This window comes from Lynx rufus, unplaced genomic scaffold (genome assembly GCF_022079265.1).
Source record: "Lynx rufus isolate CCGP_SWC_20201006 ecotype Redwood Valley unplaced genomic scaffold, mLynRuf1.p SCAF_7, whole genome shotgun sequence".
Lineage (NCBI taxonomy): Eukaryota > Metazoa > Chordata > Mammalia > Carnivora > Felidae > Lynx > Lynx rufus.
The window spans coordinates 36,827,291-36,852,037 of record NW_025814889.1 but is presented as its reverse complement, the minus strand read 5'-3'; the positions used below and the strand labels follow the sequence as shown (position 1 = coordinate 36,852,037).

General features: G+C 36.6%; 1 protein-coding gene across 7 annotated transcripts in view; it reads left to right on the top strand.

Moving 5' to 3' along the window:
* Window positions 1–24,747, top strand: part of WNK1 (WNK lysine deficient protein kinase 1) — a 163,271-nt gene that overhangs the window by 121,283 nt on the left and 17,241 nt on the right. The window contains exons 9-22 of one of the 7 annotated variants that reach the window (XM_047065532.1): window positions 1,632–2,861; window positions 5,019–5,102; window positions 12,084–12,233; window positions 14,735–15,016; window positions 15,743–15,831; window positions 15,925–16,087; window positions 16,513–16,629; window positions 16,951–17,124; window positions 17,361–17,418; window positions 17,545–17,667; window positions 18,467–19,914; window positions 21,043–21,126; window positions 23,137–23,220; window positions 23,873–23,933. In XM_047065532.1, the coding sequence (XP_046921488.1) occupies window positions 1,632–2,861; window positions 5,019–5,102; window positions 12,084–12,233; window positions 14,735–15,016; window positions 15,743–15,831; window positions 15,925–16,087; window positions 16,513–16,629; window positions 16,951–17,124; window positions 17,361–17,418; window positions 17,545–17,667; window positions 18,467–19,914; window positions 21,043–21,126; window positions 23,137–23,220; window positions 23,873–23,933 (4,147 nt within the window). Of the gene's footprint in view, window positions 1–1,631; window positions 2,862–5,018; window positions 5,103–12,083; window positions 12,234–13,505; window positions 13,965–14,734; window positions 15,017–15,742; window positions 15,832–15,924; window positions 16,088–16,512; window positions 16,630–16,950; window positions 17,125–17,360; window positions 17,419–17,544; window positions 17,668–18,466; window positions 19,915–21,042; window positions 21,127–23,136; window positions 23,221–23,872; window positions 23,934–24,747 lie in introns of all 7 variants that reach the window. The other 6 variants (XM_047065526.1, XM_047065525.1, XM_047065527.1 and 3 more) reach the window with 6 other exon arrangements.

Below are 24,747 nucleotides of genomic sequence, written 5' to 3'. Positions count from 1 at the left end.
GAATCCTTGCATTTTCACATATTAATATAAAGAATATGTATTACTTCATTTTAAATTCATTGATTTAACCAAAAGCGAGTTTTCTCTTTATCAAAAAAGTAACTCAAATACATTTTCTCTTCACGTCATTCTAAAGAGACACTAATGAAGCTGAATGAGTCCATTTTTTCCCCCATAGCAAAGAGTAATTGAAGACTGAAAGTTGCTTTTAATTCTTAGCGGTTTAAAGTGATGGTGTTGGCAAACTAAAACATATGTTCCCTCGTGGAAATTTGTCTCTTAGATTGATCAAATAAGGTGGGATCTTGACTCTAATGAATACATTATTTTTTGGAGGGTGCAAAAATGGTAGTTTTATTAAAGCACAAAAACAGGACTCGTGGGCAGAAAGAGCTGCTGCGACCCTAGTGAATACATTAGATACACATGTAGTATATAAGATTTTCTTTGGCCCCATTTGTATCTATAAAAGATCTGTCTCTTAAAGTTGTGTTAAACACTGTGGGACCTTGCTGCTGCTTTTCCAGATAGAGAATATAGTTAACATTCTGATCTAGCAATATCAATATATTCAGATTTGTACTTAGGAGAATGATTAGCCATGTATATGTTATGGCTTTGGGATACTCCTTGAATAAACAGTAAAATGAAGCATTCTGGTCTGAAATAGAAGCCCTCTTTTAGCTGTTGTGAAGAAGCAACACCTGAGCCATTTTGCTAACTTGATGGGGACTATCCCTACTGAAAGAATGAAATTAATCTACTCTTTTTAAGAAGAGTCCATAAAAGTGAATTATTACAGTGTACACTGTTTGCATTTGGCTAGGTAGGATTCTAAAATTATAGAGTCTTATGACTGTAACTACCTATGTGAATAAAAAAGTGCTGTTAGGTCTGTTATTTATATTATCCTTTTCACTTGATTTGAACACTAAATTATTCACCCCTTAACTGGGATCAGAGAAGTGGACATTCAGCAATTTGACATCTGTAACATGTTTCGTGTAGTAAAATTAACTGCATCTAGTTTAAGATAGATGGGGGGAAGGTATTTCTGTCAGTAGTCTGTAGTGTGTCTTTTACTGTCCACCAAAAATACTTCTTTTGATTTCTAGTTAGATGACATACTGTTAGTTGATAATAACACTGAAGCCTCTAACAGCACAGGATAATAATATAGAATTTAGGAAAACTTTGTATAGCAGATTAAATTGAAGTACCTTTCTTATATCTTAAAAATGTTGAGCTTACTATCTTCCCTTAACTCTTACTATTTTAATTCTTTTTCCACTGATTTAAATATACATTAAGTCTTAAGAGTAAGAATATTAATTGGGGGTAAAAACAGAATAAACACTTAGAAAACTCTTCCATTTCCTCTGAGAGAAGATGTTGTGGAAAAGCAGCTCTTATCTAACGCAAAGAATCCCACAGAATAACTTTATTGACCCTGGATGTATTTAATGGATTTTTACTATGCACATAATTTCCAAAAGCATTGTTATTTCTTTATTAATTATAAATTTTGTGTAACCGTTTCATAGGGTTACACAGAGCTACCCAGTTTTGCATGTCTAATGTAATTTCACATATGAATGTATGAATTACTTGTCTTATTCATGTTGATACAGCCTCAGTCCATGGCGCATCCGTGTGGGGGGACCCCAACATACCCAGAATCACAGATATTTTTCCCAACTATTCATGAACGTCCAGTTTCTTTTTCACCACCTCCCACCTGTCCACCGAAGGTGGCCATTTCCCAGCGGCGTAAGAGCACCTCCTTCTTGGAAGCCCAAACTCGCCACTTCCAACCCCTGCTGAGGACTGTTGGCCAAAATCTTCTTCCACCTGGTGGCAGCCCAACTAACTGGACACCAGAGGCCGTAGTTATGTTGGGCACTACAGCCAGTAGAATAACTGGAGAGCCATGTGAGATACAGGTCCATCCTATGTTTGAACCAACTCAAGTTCACGGTGACTATAGACCTGGACTAGTACTTCCAGAAGAAGCTCACTATTTTATTCCTCAGGAACCAGTGTATCTAGCTTACCAGGCCCAGGTGACAGAACAGTATGAGGGTATTCCATACAACTCACCAGTACTGTCAAGTCCTATGAAACAGATACCTGAACAGAAGCCAGTACCAGGGGGCCCTACCTCAAGTTCTGTCTTTGAATTTCCATCTGGACAGGCTTTCCTGGTAGGACACCTTCAGAATTTAAGATTAGATTCTGGATTGAGTCCAGGATCTCCCCTCTCTAGTGTTTCTGCACCTATCAGTACAGATGCTACACGTTTGAAATTTCACCCTGTCTTTGTTCCTCATTCTGCGCCCGCTGTGTTAACTCATAACAATGAGAGCAGAAGCAATTGTGTATTTGAGTTTCATGTTCACACTCCAAGCTCCTCTTCGGGAGAAGGAGGAGGAGTCTTGCCTCAGCGTGTTTACCGAAATCGACAGGTTGCAGTGGACTTGAATCAGGAAGAACCACCTCCTCAATCAGTTGGATTACATGGCCGCCTACAGCCTGTGACTGAAGAACAGCGTAATTACCATGCCCCAGAATTGACCGTTTCTGTGGTAGAGCCTATCGGACAGAACTGGCCAATAGGAAGCCCAGAATATTCCAGTGATTCCTCACAAATTACTTCTTCAGACCCCAGTGATTTTCAATCACCTCCCCCTACAGGGGGAGCAGCTGCACCTTTTGGCTCTGACGTCTCATTACCCTTTATCCGTCTGCCTCAGACAGTGTTACAAGAATCCCCACTTTTCTTCTGTTTCCCCCAAGGAACCACATCTCAGCAGGTTTTATCTGCCTCATTTTCTTCAGGAGGATCTGCACTCCATCCACAGGTTATAGGAAAACTTCCACGATTCTTTTAAACTACCCTACTGTGCATCATTACATTTAAGTTTTCTATCCCTCCTTTCCATTTATGTGGATTATTTTTAATTTTATTCGTAATATTAGTATTTCTCCTTTTGGGGGGATTATAAACTACTTGTATATAAGAACAAAGTATGAGAGAGAAGCTGCCTCATTTACCTATAATATGTGCAAACCCTTGAAAAAGAGAACACAAAAACTAGAACTTTAGTCACTCGTCAAAATCAGTTACTTCTATCCATATGTAGAATAATTTCAATTTGTAGTGAGAATGTAACTGTCTATCATGTAAAGTTGACTCATCGTTGATTATTTATAAATATTAATATGAAGTATTTCTCTCTCCCTAGAAACAAACATGGCTAGTTTTTTTTTTTTTTTTGATAGGGTTTTTTCTGTAAAATGAAAAGAATGGAAAATAGGGAGTTTTTTAAAGAGTATTAAGAATACACAAAATTTTGATTAGTTTGGAGGAATCTTAAAAGAGAAAAGAAACATCTTAAGAATTTAGGAACAAATGAAAATGCCTTTTAAAATGGCATCATTTGAACAAGTCACTGTGTATTATATGTCCAAATAAAATGCTAATCCATAAAATTGATTCTAATTTTTAGCAACAAAATTTTAATCTAGTGTGGGTGGTAGGATTTTTTTTTTGTTTTTAAGAATTTGTGATAGATGTTGCAAGCTGAGAAACAGATATCTCAGGCCTTGGTTGTTTCCTCAACAAATTAAATTTTGTTATTTATGGGTATGGGCATATGTACTCTCGCAAAGACAAAGTAATGGACATAACAGAATTCAAGTGGAGTCAGTATTAACTGTCATATATTCCTTTGATATATTTTATCAAATGTATAAGTCTTATAAAATCTATATAGGAGACTTTTCAATTATATATTCAAGGCATTGCTTGGATCTTTTAAATATTCCACTCTTATAAAATACTGTATGTTCTTGATACTTTCTTCCTGTGTTCTTCCCTCATAAGGGGCATAAACAATCCAAAAAGTGTACATAAAGTATAAGTTATTTAGAATAGTTCTAGGAAGCAAGAAGATCCAGAAATGAAAATTACGTTGCATCGGCATGCAGTGTACTCACTGTGTGCTCACATTAATGCACTGCTTGTCAGCCTGTATTATAAATCTTAACTCACTGCCAGCCATTCTTCTTTAAACTTTCCAAAGTAAGCCATCAGGCAGTAAATTTACATACTGTAGAAAGAATGAATACTTAATAGTGGTTAAGATGCAGTGACATGTGGTGTCAAATCCAAGTAGGCTTCAAAGAAACCCCTCTAATCTGAAATGGAACACCAAAGTTTGTGGGCCTTTTCATTTCCTTAACTTACCTACATAAGAAATCCTGCATTCATTTCTCACTTTCTCAATTATTTTAACTTAGACTTCTAGGTCAGGGTTTCTCAAATGCAACACTTGATGGTTTAGGTTGGATAATTCTTTGTTGTAGGTCGTGGTTCTGTGCATTGTAGGATGTTTAGCAGCATCCTTGGCTTCTAACTAGTACATGCCTGTAGAAACCACCTCCCCCAGTTGTGACAACCAAAAATGTCTCTAGATACTGACAAATGATCCCTGGAAGGGCAAAATCACTTCTGCGTGACAACCATTACTCTAGGTTAGTGACAATGACAAGTTTTTTACATTTTTAGTAAAAGTCACCCTAGCACTATAAGAAGTAGCAAAAGGAACCAAATTAGCACTCTCAAATACCCTTTGTCTTTAATTATTCCAATACAGGGTTGTTTCACATTGGTAGTCATGCTACTTTTTCCTGATTATTATACTTTCAGTAACAATTTTATTATGAATTTTACTATTTTGGTCAGCTAAAATTATAGCCCAAACACAGCAGTAGTAAGTTAGGTTTTAACCACTAGTGGTTTTTGCATGGGATCAGGATACATTGTGTGATATAATCTGTCTCTAACCCTTTCTTACAAAAGATGCCCCAGTGGTCTCCCATACATACTTAATCAAGCTAATGTTTCATTTTGCTCAAGCAAACTCTCAGGAGTTTGAATGTTTATTGCAAAAGCCTGACCTCTCTGTACTTACGTAGGGCTTCGCTAATTTGTTGTATTCACTTTTTTCCTTCAGGCACAGGGGCAAAGCCAGGGTCAACCATCCTCAAGTAGCCTAACAGGGGTTCCATCTTCCCTGCCCATACAACATTCTCAGCAGGTGAGAACAACTAACTCATTGCTACATTTTATATATTAATAGTAACCAAAACACAGCTTAACATCTTTTCATGAATTAGATTCCTTACGTAAATAAATGGTTTGCCATGTTCTTGAAAGAAAAATCAAGAGGCATAACATTTGTGTCCAGTAACATTTTAGAAAATCTTCCCTTTTGTTTAATGTATTTTTAAATTATCTACTAAATTTAGACATATGTTGAAATTCAAAAGAATCGTTAACTGATATTTATCTGCCTTCTTAAATACATGATTCTACACATAATCTAACAACACAAAGAATGTCAGTTTTCTTTTTATATTTGTGACTTATCCTTTTATGAGCATTTTGCTATTGCTTTCATTGTATTTGACTAATAATGCTATACTCCTTTTTAATTAATTTCTAATCTGTAAGATGGGGTATCAGATTTTATGCTGAGAGAACTGAACAGCTACGTTAGGAACTTTTTAAACATTTTTAAACTTTGATTTGGGGAGTTTATTCCTAAAGGTCCATAGAACTCAAAAGATTATAGTACAGTGCTAATGTATTCAACAGCAAAACTAGTAATTCTAAAATTAAACATGTGTAGTTCATTACTGATATTAGTTAATAGCAATTATTTGCATGGGAATAAGGCTTTTTTGACACTGTTGAATATTTTAGCTGTTTCAAATAAAATTGATAGCCACCACATTTGTCGTAAAAACTTCCTCATGAACTATTTCATTGACAGTTCCTTGCGAAGTGTGTTTTCCCAGCTACCAAGTCATAAATTGGTTTCTGTTTCTATTAATATTTTATTGTATTGTATTGTATTGTATTGTATTGTATTGTATTGTATTGTATTTTTAATGTTTATTTAGTTTTGAGAGAGAGAACAAGAGACAGAGCATGAATAGGGGAAGGACAGAGAGAGGGAAGGAGACACAGAATCTGAAGCAAACTCCAGGCTCCAAGCTGTCAGCACAGAGCCTGACTCGGGGCTCGAACTCATGAACTATGAGATCATGACCTGAGCCGAAGTCAGATGCCTAAACAACAAAGCCACCCAGGCACCCCTCTATTAATTTTTTTAAACAAAGCTTTTAATTTTTATTACAGATGGTCTCCTTCCAGGCTAGCATATAATCATATAGTCATTTGATACTAGTTTAAATTAGTTGTTCCTTGTACAGGATTAGTTTGGTTATATGTACATTTACTTGGTGACCAACAAACAGCCCTGTCTACAGAATTTAAAGGCTGGTAATCATATGCTTTGTCTTGTTCCTGCTTTTTCTTTCAGACAAGTAGATGAATCTGTATATAATTAGTTAAATTTGAGTAGTCACAATTTGCCAACCTTAACAAATTGTATTTTAGTTCTATTAACAACCTTTAATGAAAATACAAATTAAAAATTACATGAAGCTGTTTTGAGGGCAGAAGCGCTATCAGGTTCCACTCCTACTTTGTTTATCTTTGGACACAGGCCAACACCAATAAACCTGAGTAAATTTAAGTGCTTGCTCTGTTCTTCCTTCTCCAAAGGAATTTGTTATGTATATTATATGTGGGCACATAATATGTATACTTACTAGCAAATGAAGATAATGAAACAAACCATTTAGTTTATTAGTAAGAAAAATATGTGGGGGTAAAGGGAGGACAATTCCATAAATGGTCAGGTTAAAAGAATTTAGGTAGTTGACTCTTCTGGGAAAAAATGTAGCTAAATATGGCTGTAATACAATCAAAATTTATGTGTCAGTGGTGCTTTTTGTAGATACTTTTATTTTGTGAATTATGTTACATAGAGGATGATATTTAAATAGAATCATAAAATTGGGCCCTCAAATTATATTAAGTATATGCAGTCTAGAATACTTAATTTTTTCAGGGTCGCATAGCCAGTAAGTGGATAGAACTAAAAATTATAAGCCAGAATTCAACATTTCTAGAATAGATTTTTTTTCTACATTAAAGTTCTGCAGGGACTTATGATTCTGGAGAGGTACTCAAGAATCTGCATTTATTTGTTTCAGCTACTAGGATTTCATTTTTTTTTTTTTTTAAAGGTTATAAGCTCTGTCTCTGTACTATATGGGTGGAGTTTATTTTTAGATGTGAGTTTCATTTTTTTATACTGTCGGTTTCCAACCCTGCCTTCGGAAACCATATCTCTAATTTTATTAGAGTGAGAAGGGAAATGTCCTTTAGCTGAAATTTACTTTATTCCTTGGGTTTCTGGACTGTAACCAATAAGGGATTGCTTTTTTCATGTTTTGATCAAGAGTCCCTTGTAGTGGTATGTGTATCTTAATGAGGTTCCAAAAATAGCTTCCTCCTACTAGAAAACTTAGTAGCTCTTTGCCATGTATGCCATAAACCACCTTACTTAATAATTTGTTACAGGGGCACCTGGGTGTCTCAGTCATTTAAGCATCTGACTCTTAATTTTGGCTCAGGTCATGATCCCATAGTCATGGGATCGAGCTCTGTGTCGGGTTCTGCACTGAGTATGGAGCCTGCTTAAGATTCTTGCTCTCTCCCACTGCCCCTCTCCCCCACTCACGCTCACTCTCTTATAGCTCAATAAATAAATAAATAAATAAATAAATAAATAAATAAATAAATAAATAAGTAAAATAATAATAATAGAGCCAATAATAATTTTATATTTTATTTTATGATTAATTTTTATACTACTACTAATATTATTTCTTCTTATTATTATTTCTTCCATTGAATCTTCAGGTATTTCTTTGTGTTCAACTGAGGCTCATGAACATTTTTTCCATCAAGCACCCTTCCTTATTCAATAGATAGTACATAGTCTGTATAGGCTATTTGAACTGGTTTCATGAGGCAGGTTTATACAAAACATGTTTCCAAGTTGCTGTGCTAAACAATACCTATTTGGTTGAAGTGTTGTTTATTAGCCAGTGAGATTGTGCACAAAAAGATGACCATCTATTCCTGGCCTACCCAGGGGTGCCACTTCTCCCTAAATACTCTAAGGTATAATTGGCATATGTGCCTGTCACTCTTATTTTAAGCAGAGTGATGGTACATGTCTATAAAACGGTTATTTCTCAACAGTTCTCTCTCTCTCTCTCTCTCTCTCTTTTTTACACACACACACACACACACACACACACACACACACACACCAGTAATTAAACAGATTTTTTTTCCTAACTGAGTTCATGCTCCCAAGGACCATGTGCTAGATAGGCACTGAGGGTCAAGATGGATCCGGTATGACTACTTTCAAAGAGCCTAAGTAATCTAGTAAACATATATGTCAACTCCTACAAAACAAATAAGCATAATAGTTAAGATTATATACAATGTGCAAAGCATTTTACCTGTATTTTTATTTAATCCTTGTATGAACCCTGTAAGTATACTGTCATTATTTTCATTGTGCAGATGGGAGAGCTAAGGTAAGATCTGGAGAAGATGAGTAATTTATCCAAGCTTACACAGCTTATAAGAGGTCGAAACAGAATTTAAATCCAAGTAGTCTGACTCCACAACTCACCACTTAACTGCATCCCAATTATGCCACCAAAGGAGAGAAATTGTATCTCTTTCAAGCAGGGAGGGGAATATCAAGAAGGCTTTATGAAAGAGATGGCATTTGAACTGAACTCTGATTGTGAGTTAAACTCATGTAAGAATAAAGAGTGTTCTAGGCCAAAGTGGTGGGGGGGGGGGGTCAGTATAAGCAAGGTAGAAAACAACAAAGATAGAAAACTGTGAGAACAGAAACCTTTAGTTCAGTCTAGCTAGAACACAAGTAAGTAAAGGTATAGGTTCATAAAAAAGTTGATTGAATCCACATCTTGATGTAAGCTTGGTTCTGCATTGATAGAAGTGAGAGAGAATTAAGCATATGCTCATCTGTAAAGTGGTATATTTTTTTCCTCAAACTTTTCCCTTTCTCTTAGTAAAGAAGGAAATCAACATATTGAAATTTTTATCATATTTGCACATTACGGGCTTTCACTCTCCTTTATTTTGAACAATAAGCAAAAAACTGTTAATGGAATAAAATAAAACTGGTGAAAACATGTGCTTGTAAGGACCTTAAAATAAGTATATGTAGTTGGAGATGTTTATAGACAACATCTGACAGAACTGGTTTTAAAATAAAAGCTAAGAAATTAAATATAGATTTGGTCCTTATTCTTAAGGGAGCAACTTCACTATTCCAGGTTCTATTGTCATTGTGAACAACTTATTCAAAGGTCACTGTAAGGAGGTAATACAAAGATTACATGAATATGAACCTGTAAGTTATGACAAAAGCAAAAAAATCCAGCTGTCCTAATGCTATTTATGATGCTTGTCACTGAAAATTTTACACAACTTACAGGGAAAGTATTACACTATGCTCCAGAAAACTAGAGCCTTTGTAGTATAGCTCCAGTGAAGATAAAGAGACTGGTTTATTATGTGGGAAGAGTTTGAATGAGGGAGGCGGAGCAATATTAATATATTATATTATATATAAGTTAATATATAACACATATTATATATATAATATATAAGTTAATATATGTAAGTAAATATATGTTAATATATTTATGTAAGTGTGCCATCTTATTTAGAGATGTAAATTAATGACTCAGATAATGGTAGACGTTTCAGTGTGAATTCCTTACAGTTAAAATATATTCAAGTTGACCAAAAAGATTCTCTAGTTTTTTATTCTCCTTTCTCGGTGAAAATATGGAAAATTATTTTATAATCAGAGTTGCCTTATATTTGGATATATATATCTTATTAGTTTTTGAAAATAAATGTTATATAATCAGTAGCCAGTTGTTCCTGATTTAAGTTAAAATAAGAATACATTATCAGAAACAAGAAAAAAACACTACTATTGTCATCATTGTGTGTCAGCATTTTGGGGGGTGATTTTAATTGATACAGTGAGAGCAAAGTAAGAAATAAGTATCAGGAGAACAAAAATATTTACAGATTATCACCTAACAAAATCTAGGATGTTCATTAAGGTGGTCAGGATCATAATATATATAAAACAAATAAAAATAAGTAAGTCTTGGGAATGCAGTGTGTAGCATAGTGACTACAATTGCTATGGTATTGTACATTTGAAAGTTACTAAAAGAGTAGATCTTAAAATTTAAAAGTTCTCATTACAAGAAAAAAACTGTAACTGTGTGGTGATAGATGTTAAGTAGGTTTCTTCTGGTGATCATTTCACAATATACACCTATATTAAATCATTATATGTCAGTTAAATCTCAAGTTTTTATGTATACATATACTTTTAAACAAATAGTATATCTTTTTACCAGCAGTATCTAGTTAGTTGTATAGACCAGGACATATGTAAAGCTACTGGTTGTAGCATTATTTTAAGTATCAAAAAAAATCAACCAAAATGTTCATCATTAGGATATTGATGCCATTGATAAGTTAAATGAAAATAGCATGTTAGAGAACTGTATTTATAGAATGAACATGCTTTTGTTTCAATATGTAATTGTGTGTAAATGACCAGTTATATGTAGAAAAAAATCCATAAAGGTGATGACCAAACCATTGATAGTGGTTGCCTCTAGAGAAACGGGGTTAGGATATTTCATTTAACTTAACGATCTGATACGTTGGTTAAAAATTTTTATTACAAGCAGCTGTTGTTTTGTGTTAACCAAAACAATTTAAACAAATTTTTTTTCAACGTTTTTTATTTATTTTTGGGACAGAGAGAGACAGAGCATGAACGGGGGAGGGGCAGAGAGAGAGGGAGACACAGAATTGGAAACAGGCTCCAGGCTCTGAGCCATCAGCCCAGAGCCCGACGCGGGGCTCGAACTCACGGACCGCGAGATCATGACCTGGCTGAAGTCGGACGCTTAACCGACTACGCCACCCAGGCGCCCCCAAAACAATTTTAAATTACTTAGAGACATTAGAGAGTCTTGAAAGTCATTTGTGAAGTTCAGATTTTTGTTAGGCCAGAGGGGGCCATTAACTTATTACAAAATTTAGTATTGGGAGTACAATTATGTACCATACATTAAGTTTAGATGTATTAAACCAGAATGCCTAACATGTGGTTGATTCCTAAATGTCACTTATTCCTTTGCCCTGCTTTTTTTTTTTTTTTTAATTTTTTTTTTTTCAACCTTTATTTATTTTTGGGACAGAGAGAGACAGAGCATGAACGGGGGAGGGGCAGAGAGAGAGGGAGACACAGAATCGGAAACAGGCTCCAGGCTCCGAGCCATCAGCCCAGAGCCTGACGCGGGGCTCGAACTCACGGACCGTGAGATCGTGACCTGGCTGAAATCGGACGCTTAACCGACTGCGCCACCCAGGCGCCCCTCCTTTGCCCTGCTTTGAATTGAGTGATTGTGTCCTTGTTTTCAAAGAAGGAAGTATCTTTTTGGCAGTAAAATGAGCAGTCTCTAAGGTATTACAACTAGTAAATGGTAAAGCTAAAATTCCACATTCAGTGTTTTTCTATTTTGTGGCTGTAATCAGAGCTATTCTTCAAGCAAATTAATTACACGGTTGCAAAAATACAATAAGAGAAAGAGCTTAAAGGGAAGAGATTGGATTTGCTTAATATAGGACCAAAGTAAGAACAGATATCAAAAAAATGGGAAAAACCAGAAGGAGATATTAGAGGAGAGAGGACCTATTTGGATATGTTATCTAAAGATCTTTATGAATGACCTACTGTTGGGGTAAGGGGGATGATAGGTGAAGAACCAGTAGTGACTCAAATTCTGAAACATTGGTTAATTGCTCTTCGTGGTACCATCACAAATAAAGAACACCAGAGGAAAAAGAAATAAATGTGTGAAGGGGAATTGATGAATTTGGGTTTGTGTATGTCTTGATTACTAATATTGTCATTTATAGATACAGAAGGCTTTAAGCAAACGTACTTCCTTAGAATCATGCTATTAATGACTTGAAACAAAACTGAATAATTATACTTTATTTTCAGCAGCAGGGAGTACAGCAGACTGCCCCTCCTCAACAGACAGTGCAGTATTCACTTCCACAGACATCAACCTCCAGTGAGGCCACTACTGCACAGCCAGTCAGTCAGTCTCAGACTCCACAGGTCTTGCCTCAAGTATCATCTGGAAAACAGGTAGCTCTTCATTTCTAAATAGATGCTAAATGGAATCTCCATGTAACTTGTATTTTCTCATGGATAGGCTTCTCTCTTCTCTAATGTTGAAATACCAAAGTTGGTTATTTTCACCACAAAAATGAATTGACAATTGTTCCTTTTGTGCACATGAATTGGTTAATGTAAATAGGTACATACTGACAGCATTCACAATCCAAAAATGCTTAACTTTTAGGTTTATCAGTCTGAAGTCAGTTGGACAAGTATTAGAACTGGTGGGTTAAGTAACAGTGCTTTGGTAACTGAACCTATGACATTTTCTAGAATTGAGTTAGCTATATCTAATTATTCTAGGTTTACAACTATGCTGTATTTTTCATGCAGATTTATGCATTTTTTTCCTCTTTCATTGCCTACTGACAGTAAGTCATAAAAACCCCTTATATGGAATCATGTTTTGTTGTTCTGAGTCGTCCTTTGAATCACTTGAAAAGTGCCCTTTTGAAGGTATATTCTACTGGATGACCTATTTTCAACTTTAACGTTGGGGCTTGTTGTCCTTGTATTTTGGCACAATGTATTGTTTCTGTCGTATTTCATCGCATCTGAGATACTGTCAGTTGTCAAATGCACCATTATGTTATGTAACCAAGTACTGACACACCATTAATTGTAAGATATATCTTAGTTTCACAAAGGTTAAAATGACCAGGTGGTAGAGAGGGATGATTCCATCCTAGAGTCAGTGAAATATGGTACTCATACCTACTTTCATTGGCCAGTGTTAGACTTAAGAATTGTAGAAGCAAAAAATAAAAATAAAAAAAATAAAGAATTGTAGAAGCAATACAGATTGAAATCTAATTCCAGTAAGAAGGAATTTCATTTGAAAATCAGTAACTACTATAATAGCAGTCATAGATGTAGTGACAACAAATATACCAATGGATTAGGGTATGTGAAATATGTCTAAATAGAGCTGTAAAAAAACAAACTCTGCTTTCGGAAGTGTCTTCTTTTATTGTCGAACAATGAAACATTAGTAAAATTTCCTACAACAAAAGATTTGAAACAGCCGGTCTGTCAGCCTCTCTGTCTCCTGTTATCCTTTCCCTATTCTTGTGTGGCACATTAACTTAAACTAATGTATGCAGGTTTGGGTTTTTGGTTTTTTTTTCCTTCTTTTTGGCTAACACATAAATCTTGCTTTTGGCAGCCTTGCTTTTTTCTTTTCTTTTCTTTTCTTTTTTTTTTTAAGTCTGTCTGTTTTGTTTTTCTTTACCTTCCCAGCTTCCAGTTTCCCAGCCAGTACCAGCTATCCAAGGCGAACCTCAGATCCCAGTTGCGACACAACCCTCAGTTGTTCCAGTCCACTCTGGTGCTCATTTCCTCCCTCTGGGACAGCCACTCTCTACTTCCTTACACCCCCAGTATCCTGTCTCTCAAATTCCCATATCAACTCCTCATGTGTCTGTGGCTCAGACAGGTTTCTCATCCCTTCCCGTTACAATGGCAGCTGGCGTTAATCAGCCTCTGCTCACCTTGGCCTCATCTGCTACGGCAGCTGCGATCCCAGGGGGACCAACTGCGCTTCCTAGTCAGCTTCCAACCCTTCTGCAGCCTGTGACTCAGCTGCCAAGTCAGGTTCACCCACAGCTCCTGCAACCAGCAGTTCAGTCCATGGGAATACCAGCTAACCTTGGACAAGCTGCTGAGGTTCCACTTCCCTCTGGAGATGTTCTATACCAGGTATTGTTTTGGCTAGCAAAAAGGAGGGCACCAGAGGGTTTGGTTCTAATAGTAAACCATCAAGGACTTGAAAACCTAATAGTTGAGTGTCAAAATAACTAGCAGTAACAAAAGTGTAGCTGATCTCAACTAGAGAAGCTAATACAGTAAAATTCAGAGAAAAGATAGGATAGTAATGTTGAATGATTCATTTCCATTTTTCTCAAGACACTTCCTTGGAGGAAGATGGTTCTCTCAATATTTGATGTAAGCTGACTAAATGCTAGATATGGCTAATAAGAGAGTAAGTACATCAGGCTACTTTTTTTTTTTTATAGGTAAGGTAAATAGAGTTGCCAACATGGTACCAATAAAAAGCTTCAGATTAGCCTGTCTTGATATGACTAGAATGATTACCTTGAAGAGTTTTTGCATTCTCCCACTTTAGATTGGCTAGAAAACTGATATTTTTCTAGAAGGAATTAGTTTGTTCCTCCTATTTAAATCTGAAAGAGGAGAAAAACCAGTAATTTAAAGTGTAGTTGTAGAGTCCCGTCCCCTAAATTGAAACCAGTATACCATTTCATTTCAAGAATCATCTTTAAATCTTCTTTAAATTATTAGAAAGAGATGGGACTACTACTATTCTTCTTTACTATGTGCTTTCGTTTTTTGTTGGGTTTTTTTGTTGGTTTGTTTGGTTGGTTGGTTGGTTTTTTGTGCATGTCTTGCTGTTTTGCTAATTTGATGTCCCAACCTGCACTAACTCACCTTCCTCATTTCTGTCACAGGGCTTCCCACCTCGACTGCCACCACAATACCCAGGAGATTCAAATATTGCTCCCACTTCCAGCGTGGCTTCTATTTGCATCCCTTCTACAGTCCTATCCCCTCCCATGCCGACAGAAGCACTGGCTACACCGGGTTACTTTCCTACAGTGGTGCAGCCTTTTGTGGAATCAAACCTTTTGGTTCCTGTGGGCAGTATAGGAGGACAGGTTCAAGTGTCTCAGCCAGCAGTGAGTTTAGCACAACAAGCCCCCACTACATCCTCCCAGCAAGCAGCTCTGGAGGTAAATGGAATTACTGCATGTTTATATATAAAACACACACACACACACACACACACACACACACACACACACACACACACAATGGGATAAAAATGACAAAGAAGAAACATAAGGTTCCCCTGTTTAGAACTCATGTGGAGACTATTTTCAAACTAACTTCTAAATGACTTTTTCTTCCAGCAGAATGAAATGCCATTGTGGGGGCCTTGTTGCCACTGGCTGTTCTGTTGGGAAGTGAGTGTGCCTTGGAGAAGATTAACCCTATTAGCACTTCACTTCTCTAGCTAGTACTTTAGTCATTATTCTTAATCCTTTCACAAATTCTTGCCATGGCAGTCATAAAAGTATCTTATCCTGCTGTGCTCCCAGTAATCATTTTTGCCCTATTAGGAGAAAGATAGGAATCATCTTTGCACTTTGCTCTGCCTGTCCTGTTGCACACTTCTAGGAAGATGCTGGCTGCATGCAAGTTGTACTTTCTCACTCCCTAGCAGCTATGTCGGCTGATGTCACACCATGCAGTCTATACCGAGACTTAGCTTTAGAAACTTCCTTTGGAATTTTAAGACCACTGTCTTTAGATGCTGAATATTGAGAATTACTAGTAAATTTAGTGCTTCTAGGACTTGGGGGGGATAAGAAAAAAAAAGTATAGCTTATTGGAGATGATGAATAATAAATAAAATGTATTACTGCCAAGACTTCCATTATCCTTTCTATTTACAGAGTACTCAGGGAGTCTCTCAAGTTGCTCCTCCAGAGCCACTTCCAGTGGCACAGGCACAACCTACCACTTTGGTCTCTTCTATAGACAGGTATGTAAAAGTAAAATTCTCCTTCCTTAACTGGTAAGTGGTATAAAACTTCAGAACATCAAACCTTTAAACACTGAACTTTATTTTTCGAAGTGCACATTCAGATGTTGCTTCAGGAATGAGTGATGGCAATGAGAATGTCCCATCATCCAGTGGAAGGCATGAAGGGAGAACTACAAAACGGCATTATCGAAAATCTGTAAGAAGTCGCTCTCGTCATGAAAAGTCCTCACGTCCAAAATTGAGAATTTTGAATGTAAGTATTGCTACTGTGTGAGTTTCATATAGTTACTTAATGTCATTTAAATATTTCTAAGGCTCAGGTATAGTTATGAAAGTTTAGAATTTTCTAATCACCCAAATAATACTGTTAAATTCCATATTTTTATGGTAAGGCACTATCCACCTTTTAGAAAAAGTTTTAATTTGTAGAACAGAGACTTTACACTCCTTCCAGACCCTTCAGTGGAAGATGAGGAAATAGCTCAAAGGCCAATATTTTCTTAACGTTTTCTTGCTACCAGTTTAAGAGGTAAATACCAACAAGTCTTCAGGGAATGGTGGTAGCATCAGGCTTAAGTTCAAGTGATAATCTGCATTACTTTCTCAAATTTAGTAATGGAATAATATGTAATATGGCTTCTGAGATATGAAGTACTTTTTCTTTTTTTTTCTTTTTAGGTTTCAAATAAAGGGGACCGGGTAGTAGAATGTCAGTTAGAGACTCATAATCGGAAAATGGTTACATTCAGATTCGATTTAGATGGTGACAATCCTGAGGAGATAGCAACAATTATGGTATGTCTGCATTTGGAGTTCCAAATTTTGCTTTAGTACTTTTTTAATAACCACTGCCCTAAGCAAATGTGCAATATTTTGTTATCTGTTTTGACAGTTCTGTATTTATTTCAACGTGAATATAATTAGCACACCAAACCTGTGATTTAGAGATATTTTTGTCTAGGACCTGTCTAAGTGTTGAAGAATTAACTTACATATCAATGAATAATAGTACAGGTGGTGTGCAGATAGGGCAGAAGTTACAAAAGTGGCAATTGGAATGACTTAAAACATGAATAACACTCTACTAATCAGACTGACATCACATTTCTTTTACAGGTGAACAATGACTTTATCTTAGCAATAGAGAGAGAGTCCTTTGTGGATCAAGTACGAGAAATTATTGAAAAAGCTGATGAAATGCTCAGCGAGGACGTCAGTGTGGAACCAGAGGGTGACCAGGGATTGGAGAGTCTACAGGGAAAGGATGACTATGGCTTTGCAGGTTCTCAAGTAAGTTCAGCATTCCCATAGTGAAGCTTTGTTTATTTAAAATATTGCTATAGTGTTAAATTTGCCATGCAACATGTTCAATGATACCACATTACATCAATGGCTAAAATTATCAAATATTTATGTCCTCTTTGCCTGGGGCCAATTGCTTTGCCCAATCTTTAAGATTGTGTTTAGGGGTGGTGGGGGGAAAGATTGTGTATGAGAATGAATTTGGTCACTTTTGTTTGTTGTAGAAATTGGAAGGAGAATTCAAACAACCAATTCCTGCATCTTCTATGCCACAGCAAATAGGTGAATTTCTTTCCTTTCCATGTTTGCTTTTAGCTTTGACCTAAGAAATTTTATACTAATGAAATCTTAAAGCTTCATGTTGGTGACAATATATAGATAATGCAGTTAAATGGTTTCTTTTTACAGGCATTCCTACCAGTTCTTTAACTCAAGTTGTTCATTCTGCTGGAAGACGGTTTATAGTGAGTCCTGTGCCAGAAAGCCGATTACGAGAATCAAAACTTTTCACTGGTGAAATATCAGATACAGGTAAGGAATTGCTTCTACCACAAACCTCTATCAATCCCATATCATCTCTGCTATATTGGAAGCTTGGTCATCAAGCAGTAATTCAAATGATGACATAGACAATAAAGAAGAGTAGAAAATTGAGATTATAATCAACAGGCAAACATGGAGGAGCAAAATAGAGGATGAATAGAGAGGATTAAAGAACAAGAGCCAGAAAGGACAGCCACCCTAGATACAGCTTGTGTAATAAATAATACGTAGATACAGTAATATGTTTTGTTTCTCCATTTAGGACTATTGTATATGCTTTGAGGTTGCTCTTTTTTTATCTTTTTTCTCTTTTTTGAAAATTTTTTAAAATTTTCTTTTACCCTCGAAATAGATATTCATACAAGCTAACTTATTTTAATCAAACTGCTCTTTTACTCTGCTGTTTTAGAAAAAGCCTGTCATTTCCTCGGGAGAAGTTTTAAACCTTCTTGGTATGTGGCAGTGTTGGTAACCCAAAAACAGATTGTTAGGACAATTTTGAATCTACCCTTTTAAAATGGACTGATTATTGGGGCGCCTGGGTGGCGCAGTCGGTTAAGCGTCCGACTTCAGCCAGGTCACGATCTCGCGGTCCGTGAGTTCGAGCCCCGCGTCAGGCTCTGGGCTGATGGCTCAGAGCCTGGAGCCTGTTTCCGATTCTGTGTCTCCCTGTCTCTCTGCCCCTCCCCCGTTCATGCTCTGTCTCTCTCTGTCCCAAAAATAAATAAACGTTGAAAAAAAAAAAATTAAAATGGACTGATTATGAATTTTGTATTCTCCTTTGCAGTTGCTGCCTCAACATCCCATGGCGCTGGAATGAACTTGTCTCATTCTGCTTCATCCCTTAGCCTACAACAGGCATTTTCTGAACTCAGACATGCCCAAATGACAGAAGGGCCCAATACAGCACCTCCCAACTTCAGTCATACAGGACCAACATTTCCAGTAGTACCTCCTTCCATGAGTAGCATTGCTGCAGTCCCAACCACAGCAGCAGCCACACCTTCAATATCAGGCCCTGCAACTAGCAGCCCTCTTAATGACATGTCCACATCAGTAATTCAGTCTGAGATTCCAGTGCCCACTGAAAAAGGGATTGGTGGAGTTGCCACCTGCACAGGTGTGATACCGTCAAGTGGTCTCCCTGTACCTCCTATATCTGAATCACCAGTATTTTCCACTGTGGTTTCAAGCGTTACAATACCTACAGTTGTCTCAATATCAACAACATCCCAGCCAGTTCAGGCTTCTACATCTGGGAGTGTTGTTTCTAGCATAGGCACTTTGCCATCTATACCAGTTTCAACGTTAGCCTCTGCTGCGGGCAGTGCTGCTGTCTCAGGTGCTAAGCCTCCACCTGTAGTATCTCAACAAGCGACAGGCAGTACTTCTGGGGTAGCCACGTTAACATCCATTGCTGCCACCACTCCATTCCCGAGCATAGCTTCCCAGCTGCCTCTTCAGCTGAGCAGCAGCACCTCTGCTCCTACTCTAGCTGAAACAGTGGTGGTTAGTGCACACTCACTAGATAAAACATCTCATAGCAGTACAACTGGATTGGCTTTGTCCCTGTCTGCATCATCATCTTCCTCCCCTGGAGCAGGATTATCTAGTTCTGTTTCTCAGCCTGGTGGGGTGCATCCTTTGGTCACCCCATCAGCTATAGCTTCTACTCCTGTCCTTCCTCAAGCAGCAGGACCTACTTCTACACCGTTATTACCCCAAGTACCTAGTATCCCACCTTTGGTACAACCTGTTGCCAGTGTGCCTGCTGTGCAGCAGACACTAATTCATAGTCAGCCTCAACCAGCTTTACTTCCCAACCAGCCCCACACTCACTGTCCTGAAATAGATGCTGACTCACAGCCCAAGGCTCCTGGAATTGATGACATAAAGACTCTAGAGGAAAAGCTGCGGTCTCTCTTTAGTGAACACAGCTCATCTGGAGCCCAACATGCATCTGTCTCACTGGAGACATCACTGGTAGTAGAGACCACTGTCGCACCAGGCATCCCAACCACTGCTGTTGCACCAAGCAAGCTCATGACTTCTACTACAAGTACATGCTTACCACCAACAAGTTTGCCATTAGGGACAACTGGTTTGTCAGTTATACCAGTGGTCACACCTGGACAAGTTTCCACCCCAGTCAGCTATGTGTCCGCCCCAGTCAGCACTACATCAGGAGTGAAAGCTGGAACTGCTCCATCAAAGCCACCTTTAACTAAAGCTCCAGTAAGATTCTTGTTTTGAAATAATTTGATAAATATGATTATTCTTTCCCCCAACCCCGTAAGTGCCTTTTTTCAACTCAGCCTTGCAAATTAGAAATGTAGTTATAAAGATGGCCTGGCCTATAGTAGACATTAAGTGTTTATTAAATAAATTGAAAATTATTTTAGGATATATATACATTGAACACAAGAGACCTCCTTTTTTTGGAATATGGCAAGATTTGGGGGTTAATTATATTACATGATTTTCTAAGGCTATATAATAATCAGGTAAAATACAGACGTTCCTTCCTCATTGGCACCAGCTAAAGAAATCTGTATCCCAAAAGGAAGCTAAATGCTTCTGCTAGCAATTATACATAGTAATAGCAATTTACAATGATCTTTGTTTCAGTGAGAATGAAGCAGATTTTCTGCTTTGCTTCAGTTCCACAGGTGTACAATTTGGGGTGTACAAAAACTGGAAGTTGGTGATGAATTTCATATACAGGGAAAAAGAATCTAATCCTAGGAATAAGTTAACTAAAACGTGTTTTCTAATTCCGCTATGGTGGATTTCCTCTCATTCTCTCTTCAGTCTCTCTGATCTTCTCCAAATAACAAGGCTGTGTTTTTTCTACTATATTCTGTGCTTCACTTATCTTTCTGCATTGCCATTGATTGTAAAATTCTTTTTATAGTCGGCCAGTAATAGAGGCTCTGTACAAATTGCTTTATAGTGTTAGATTTCTGATGACTTTTGTTATCAGACCTGCCCCTTGGTTATTTCTGAATTGTTTTCTCGGAAAAGTCTTTGTTTTAGGAAAAGCCTGATGATACTGTACTAAAACAGTGGCTCAAGAATAACTGTGCCTCTCATGTCCATACAGCCTTTGATTCTGTTTTCCCTAGGGAATAACCTTCCACTAAATTTTACTATTCATTTTATTGGTATGTAGTAGTAACCCCATAATAGTATCATGGTTATAATGTCCTTTATTTAAGATAGATACCAGAATATAAGCCAGATGACAATCATGCCTTAACTATAGATATATTTTATTCTTATATTTCTGCATTTGAATTAGTTGATTTACTGGCCAGTATGTAGTCTTTCTCATGGACTTGAATTTCCCTTCATTGTCTGTAGGTGCTGCCAGTGGGTACTGAACTTCCAGCTGGTACTCCACCCAGCGAGCAGCTGCCACCTTTTCCAGGACCTTCACTAACTCAGGTGCCCCAAGACTTGGCAGATTTCTTTTTGTGCTCCTACTTTTTCCTTCACAAAGCTTATTTAAATTCTCCATTGCATGATCTTGGCTTCTGGCTCCTCTTTAGTTTTGACTTAGTAACAACTTTCTCTTAAAACAGTGTATATAGCTAATGATCCAGGCCTTATTTAAAGTAAGAAGCTTCGTGGTTCTTTTGTTCAAGTCATCTAGAACACATTTGATATTAATATTTTTTCATATTTTATGAAGAAAGAAAATAGCAGGGTTTACATGTTACCAGACAAATATAACTCCTGTCATTCACAGTTTTCTAGAATAGTGAAATTGCATCTGATGAATGAGATTAGGCTCTAGACCATTGTGGAAGTAAAAAATTACAAGTAATCAGAATTAACTTTGAAAGTTCCTTAGGAAAAGATAACTGATAATGCCCCTTTTCTGTGAGTTCAGTCAACCAGTTTTTTCTCTAATGTTTGACATTTCTTTCAGTGACCAACAAATAAAGTAATTGGCTTAAATATAGATGGATATAAGGGTCATGTTTCATGAAAAATATGTCTTTTATCTTTCAATACAAAACCTACACAGTTTAGTTAGCATGAGATTACTCATACAGGAACTGAGAGCAGTGACATGAATGTGAGATTCCTGTTTCACACTCAGATCTGCTCATTGGGTCTACCCAATGGTGATCAGAATTGCCTGCAATATTTAAATTATCATTTCCCTTTTCTACCCTACCCCACCACCCCACACATTTATTTAGTTGAAGTCCCGTAAGGAAGGTAGTTATTATGAAGCCATTATAACCATGAAAAAGCTTCTGCCGTGAGCAAAGTAGTAAACATTGAAACTAAAACAGGAATTTATTTTAGAATTATATAGAAGAAAAACATAAATTGCTAACACAAGAAGTCTGAATTTATCACTTCTACAGCTGTATAGTAGAATATAAAGAACTTGCCATGATAGAGTAATAACTCCAAAGAGAACTCCATCAGTCACCACATTTTGGAAAAAATACATTGTGAAAGTCTGTAAGTTAGGGGTTTTACACCTGTTTTCTCATTAAAAACATGTATTCAGACACGTATTCAGGCTCAAATGTGCTGAGAAACAGCAAATAAGATGTGAGGAGGTGAGGTTTAGTGGATAATGCCTATATAGAGAGGGAGAAGGATAAATGAAGGCTGTAGAAGAATAAGTGATAGAAGCCAAAATAGATGTGGGATTATGGCCTGTATCAAAAGTAAAAAGTTACTGGCCTTGTGATGAATGGTGGTAAGACCTGGTTAACAGGTTGGAATGCCCAGACCTCCAGTTCCTTTTTGCTGCCATTTATAGGGTATAAGAAGTATAGATTAAGACCTAAAGAAAAGAATAATATCCTTGATAGTGATCAAATACATTAATGCCATCTTTTATTCATAAGGACAAGTTCTCAGAAAGATGTACCAAACTGAAAAAGAAAAAAGAAAAAAATTAATCTACCAAAATATCTTGATACATTGTTCAGAATATATATATTTTAAGTTTATTTACTAGCAGGGTGAGAGGCAGAGAGAGAAAGGAAGAGAGAGAATCCCAAGCAGGTTCTGTGCTATCAGTGCAGAGCATAATGTGGGGCTCAGTCTCATGACCCATCAGATCATGACCTTAGCTGTAATCAAGAGTCAGATACTTAACCAACTGAGTCCCCCAGGCACCCCCAGAATATATTTTTAAAGAGAGGACAGGTAGAAACTTTTGTATCACTTTAAGGAACATCAAACATAGACTTCAAAACTGTAAAAACATAAATATGACTGAATTTCTCTAAGGCTTGGGAAATTGACATATCATTCAAGCAATATAAGTTAATATTTAATATATTGAGTTTTATATTCAGTGACTAGACAGATGTTACATTGTGTCAATCTAAAGCATCAAGGAGTATTCCTTATTTAGATGAGCTATATGTAGTGCTTCTGAATATGCCAAAGACCTCTACTTATTGTAGTTGTTTCGTTCAGTCCCAGCAACCTCTGGAAGATCTTGATGCTCAATTGAGAAGAACACTTAGTCCAGAGACTGTTGTGGGGACATCTACAGTTGGGGTAAGCTTTGAAAATTTTGCCAAAATCTTTCCATAATCCTAATATATCACATTCCTAAAACATACTCTAATCTATTAATACCTTTAACACCTACAGAGTTAAAAGCATTAATTCAGAGTCTTTGCTTATTCCAGCAAACAGAAATAAAGCAGATTAAGATTAACACTGACCCAGTGGTATAACTGTGGAAAATATTTTATTGATTTGAAAGGTACTTTTCTTGTCTTGCCTCTGGTTAGAATTATACCATAGATGAATTCTATGGGTTTTGTATTTATGCTTTGGAGGAAGCTGTGCTTTAAAAGTTAACTTCTTCCTTTTAAGCTTGTGATACAATAATGTTCTGATTAAAACTATTTTTTCTATTATTATCCAAGTTATACTCTTAAGTATCCCATGAGAAAAGCAAACAACAATATAGAAGCAACTCAGAATTTTTTCTTAAAATTTTTCTGTTTTTGTTTTTTTTTTAACATCAGACTTACTTTTAGGCTTAAAAAAAAAAAGAAAACTCTGTTGGACACAAGTGTTTCTTCACATATACTATATTTCTTTTGCCCTTTATAAAAACCAGAGGAAAGGCAGCATGGCAATAGTTTAAGAGTGACTGAAGCTAAAGATTTTGTGGTATCTGTGTGTATGTGTTTTGCAGCCTGTGTCCATGGTGGCTCCAGCAGCAGTTACAGAAGCAGGAACACTGCCTCAGAAGGATGGTGAGAAGCATCCTTCTTCCTCTTATGTTATACCATTTCCAGTCCTCTTTATAATTGATTCTAGAGTTTACTATCTCAAAGACATTCTTAAGAATGTAGGTGTATTTGAAACAGTTTTAAAGAACAATTTTACATATTTCATAACTTAGGAACTTTAATACTAATATTTGGAACATGTAATATTAGCATGCAAAAGGTAATGATAGTTTCTTGGAATAAGACCCTTTGTTATTAGCTAGGATAGACCCTTGCTAAGAGAGAGAAGGAAATTCAGGCCTATTTATAAAAGTTAATTTACCTTAATCTCTTGGCTTTTATGACACTAGATAGATAGAGGTAGAGATAAGCTTGACTAGCATGGATGGTAGAAATACAAATATATATTGTAATCAGTTTAAACATTATTTTTTTTCCATTTCTGGAGTCTTTAGAATTGGCGTGTTTGTACACAGTCTCTTGGCAAAGCATATTTCCAGATTTTGTAACAACTTAAAATTGCCATGAGAACTTTTATGAGCATGCTCTTGGTCATGAGTTCATATCAGCTACTTCTTTTCTGAATTTTGTTGTAAATCTCTTCACTGCATCACCAGTCCCCCCACAAAGTAGGAAATTTAAAGCTTCTATTTGCTGTCACCTTTTCTCTTAGAACCATTTATATTCAAAAGGGAAAATAATTAAACATGAGCTGTATTTATTCAGTGTGCTTTTGTGTAACACTTAATATTGTTCCTTTTGTAGTTTATCCATTCTCCTCACTACCACCTACATATGTTTCCCTGTATAACTATTAATAAGATTACCTGAATACTCA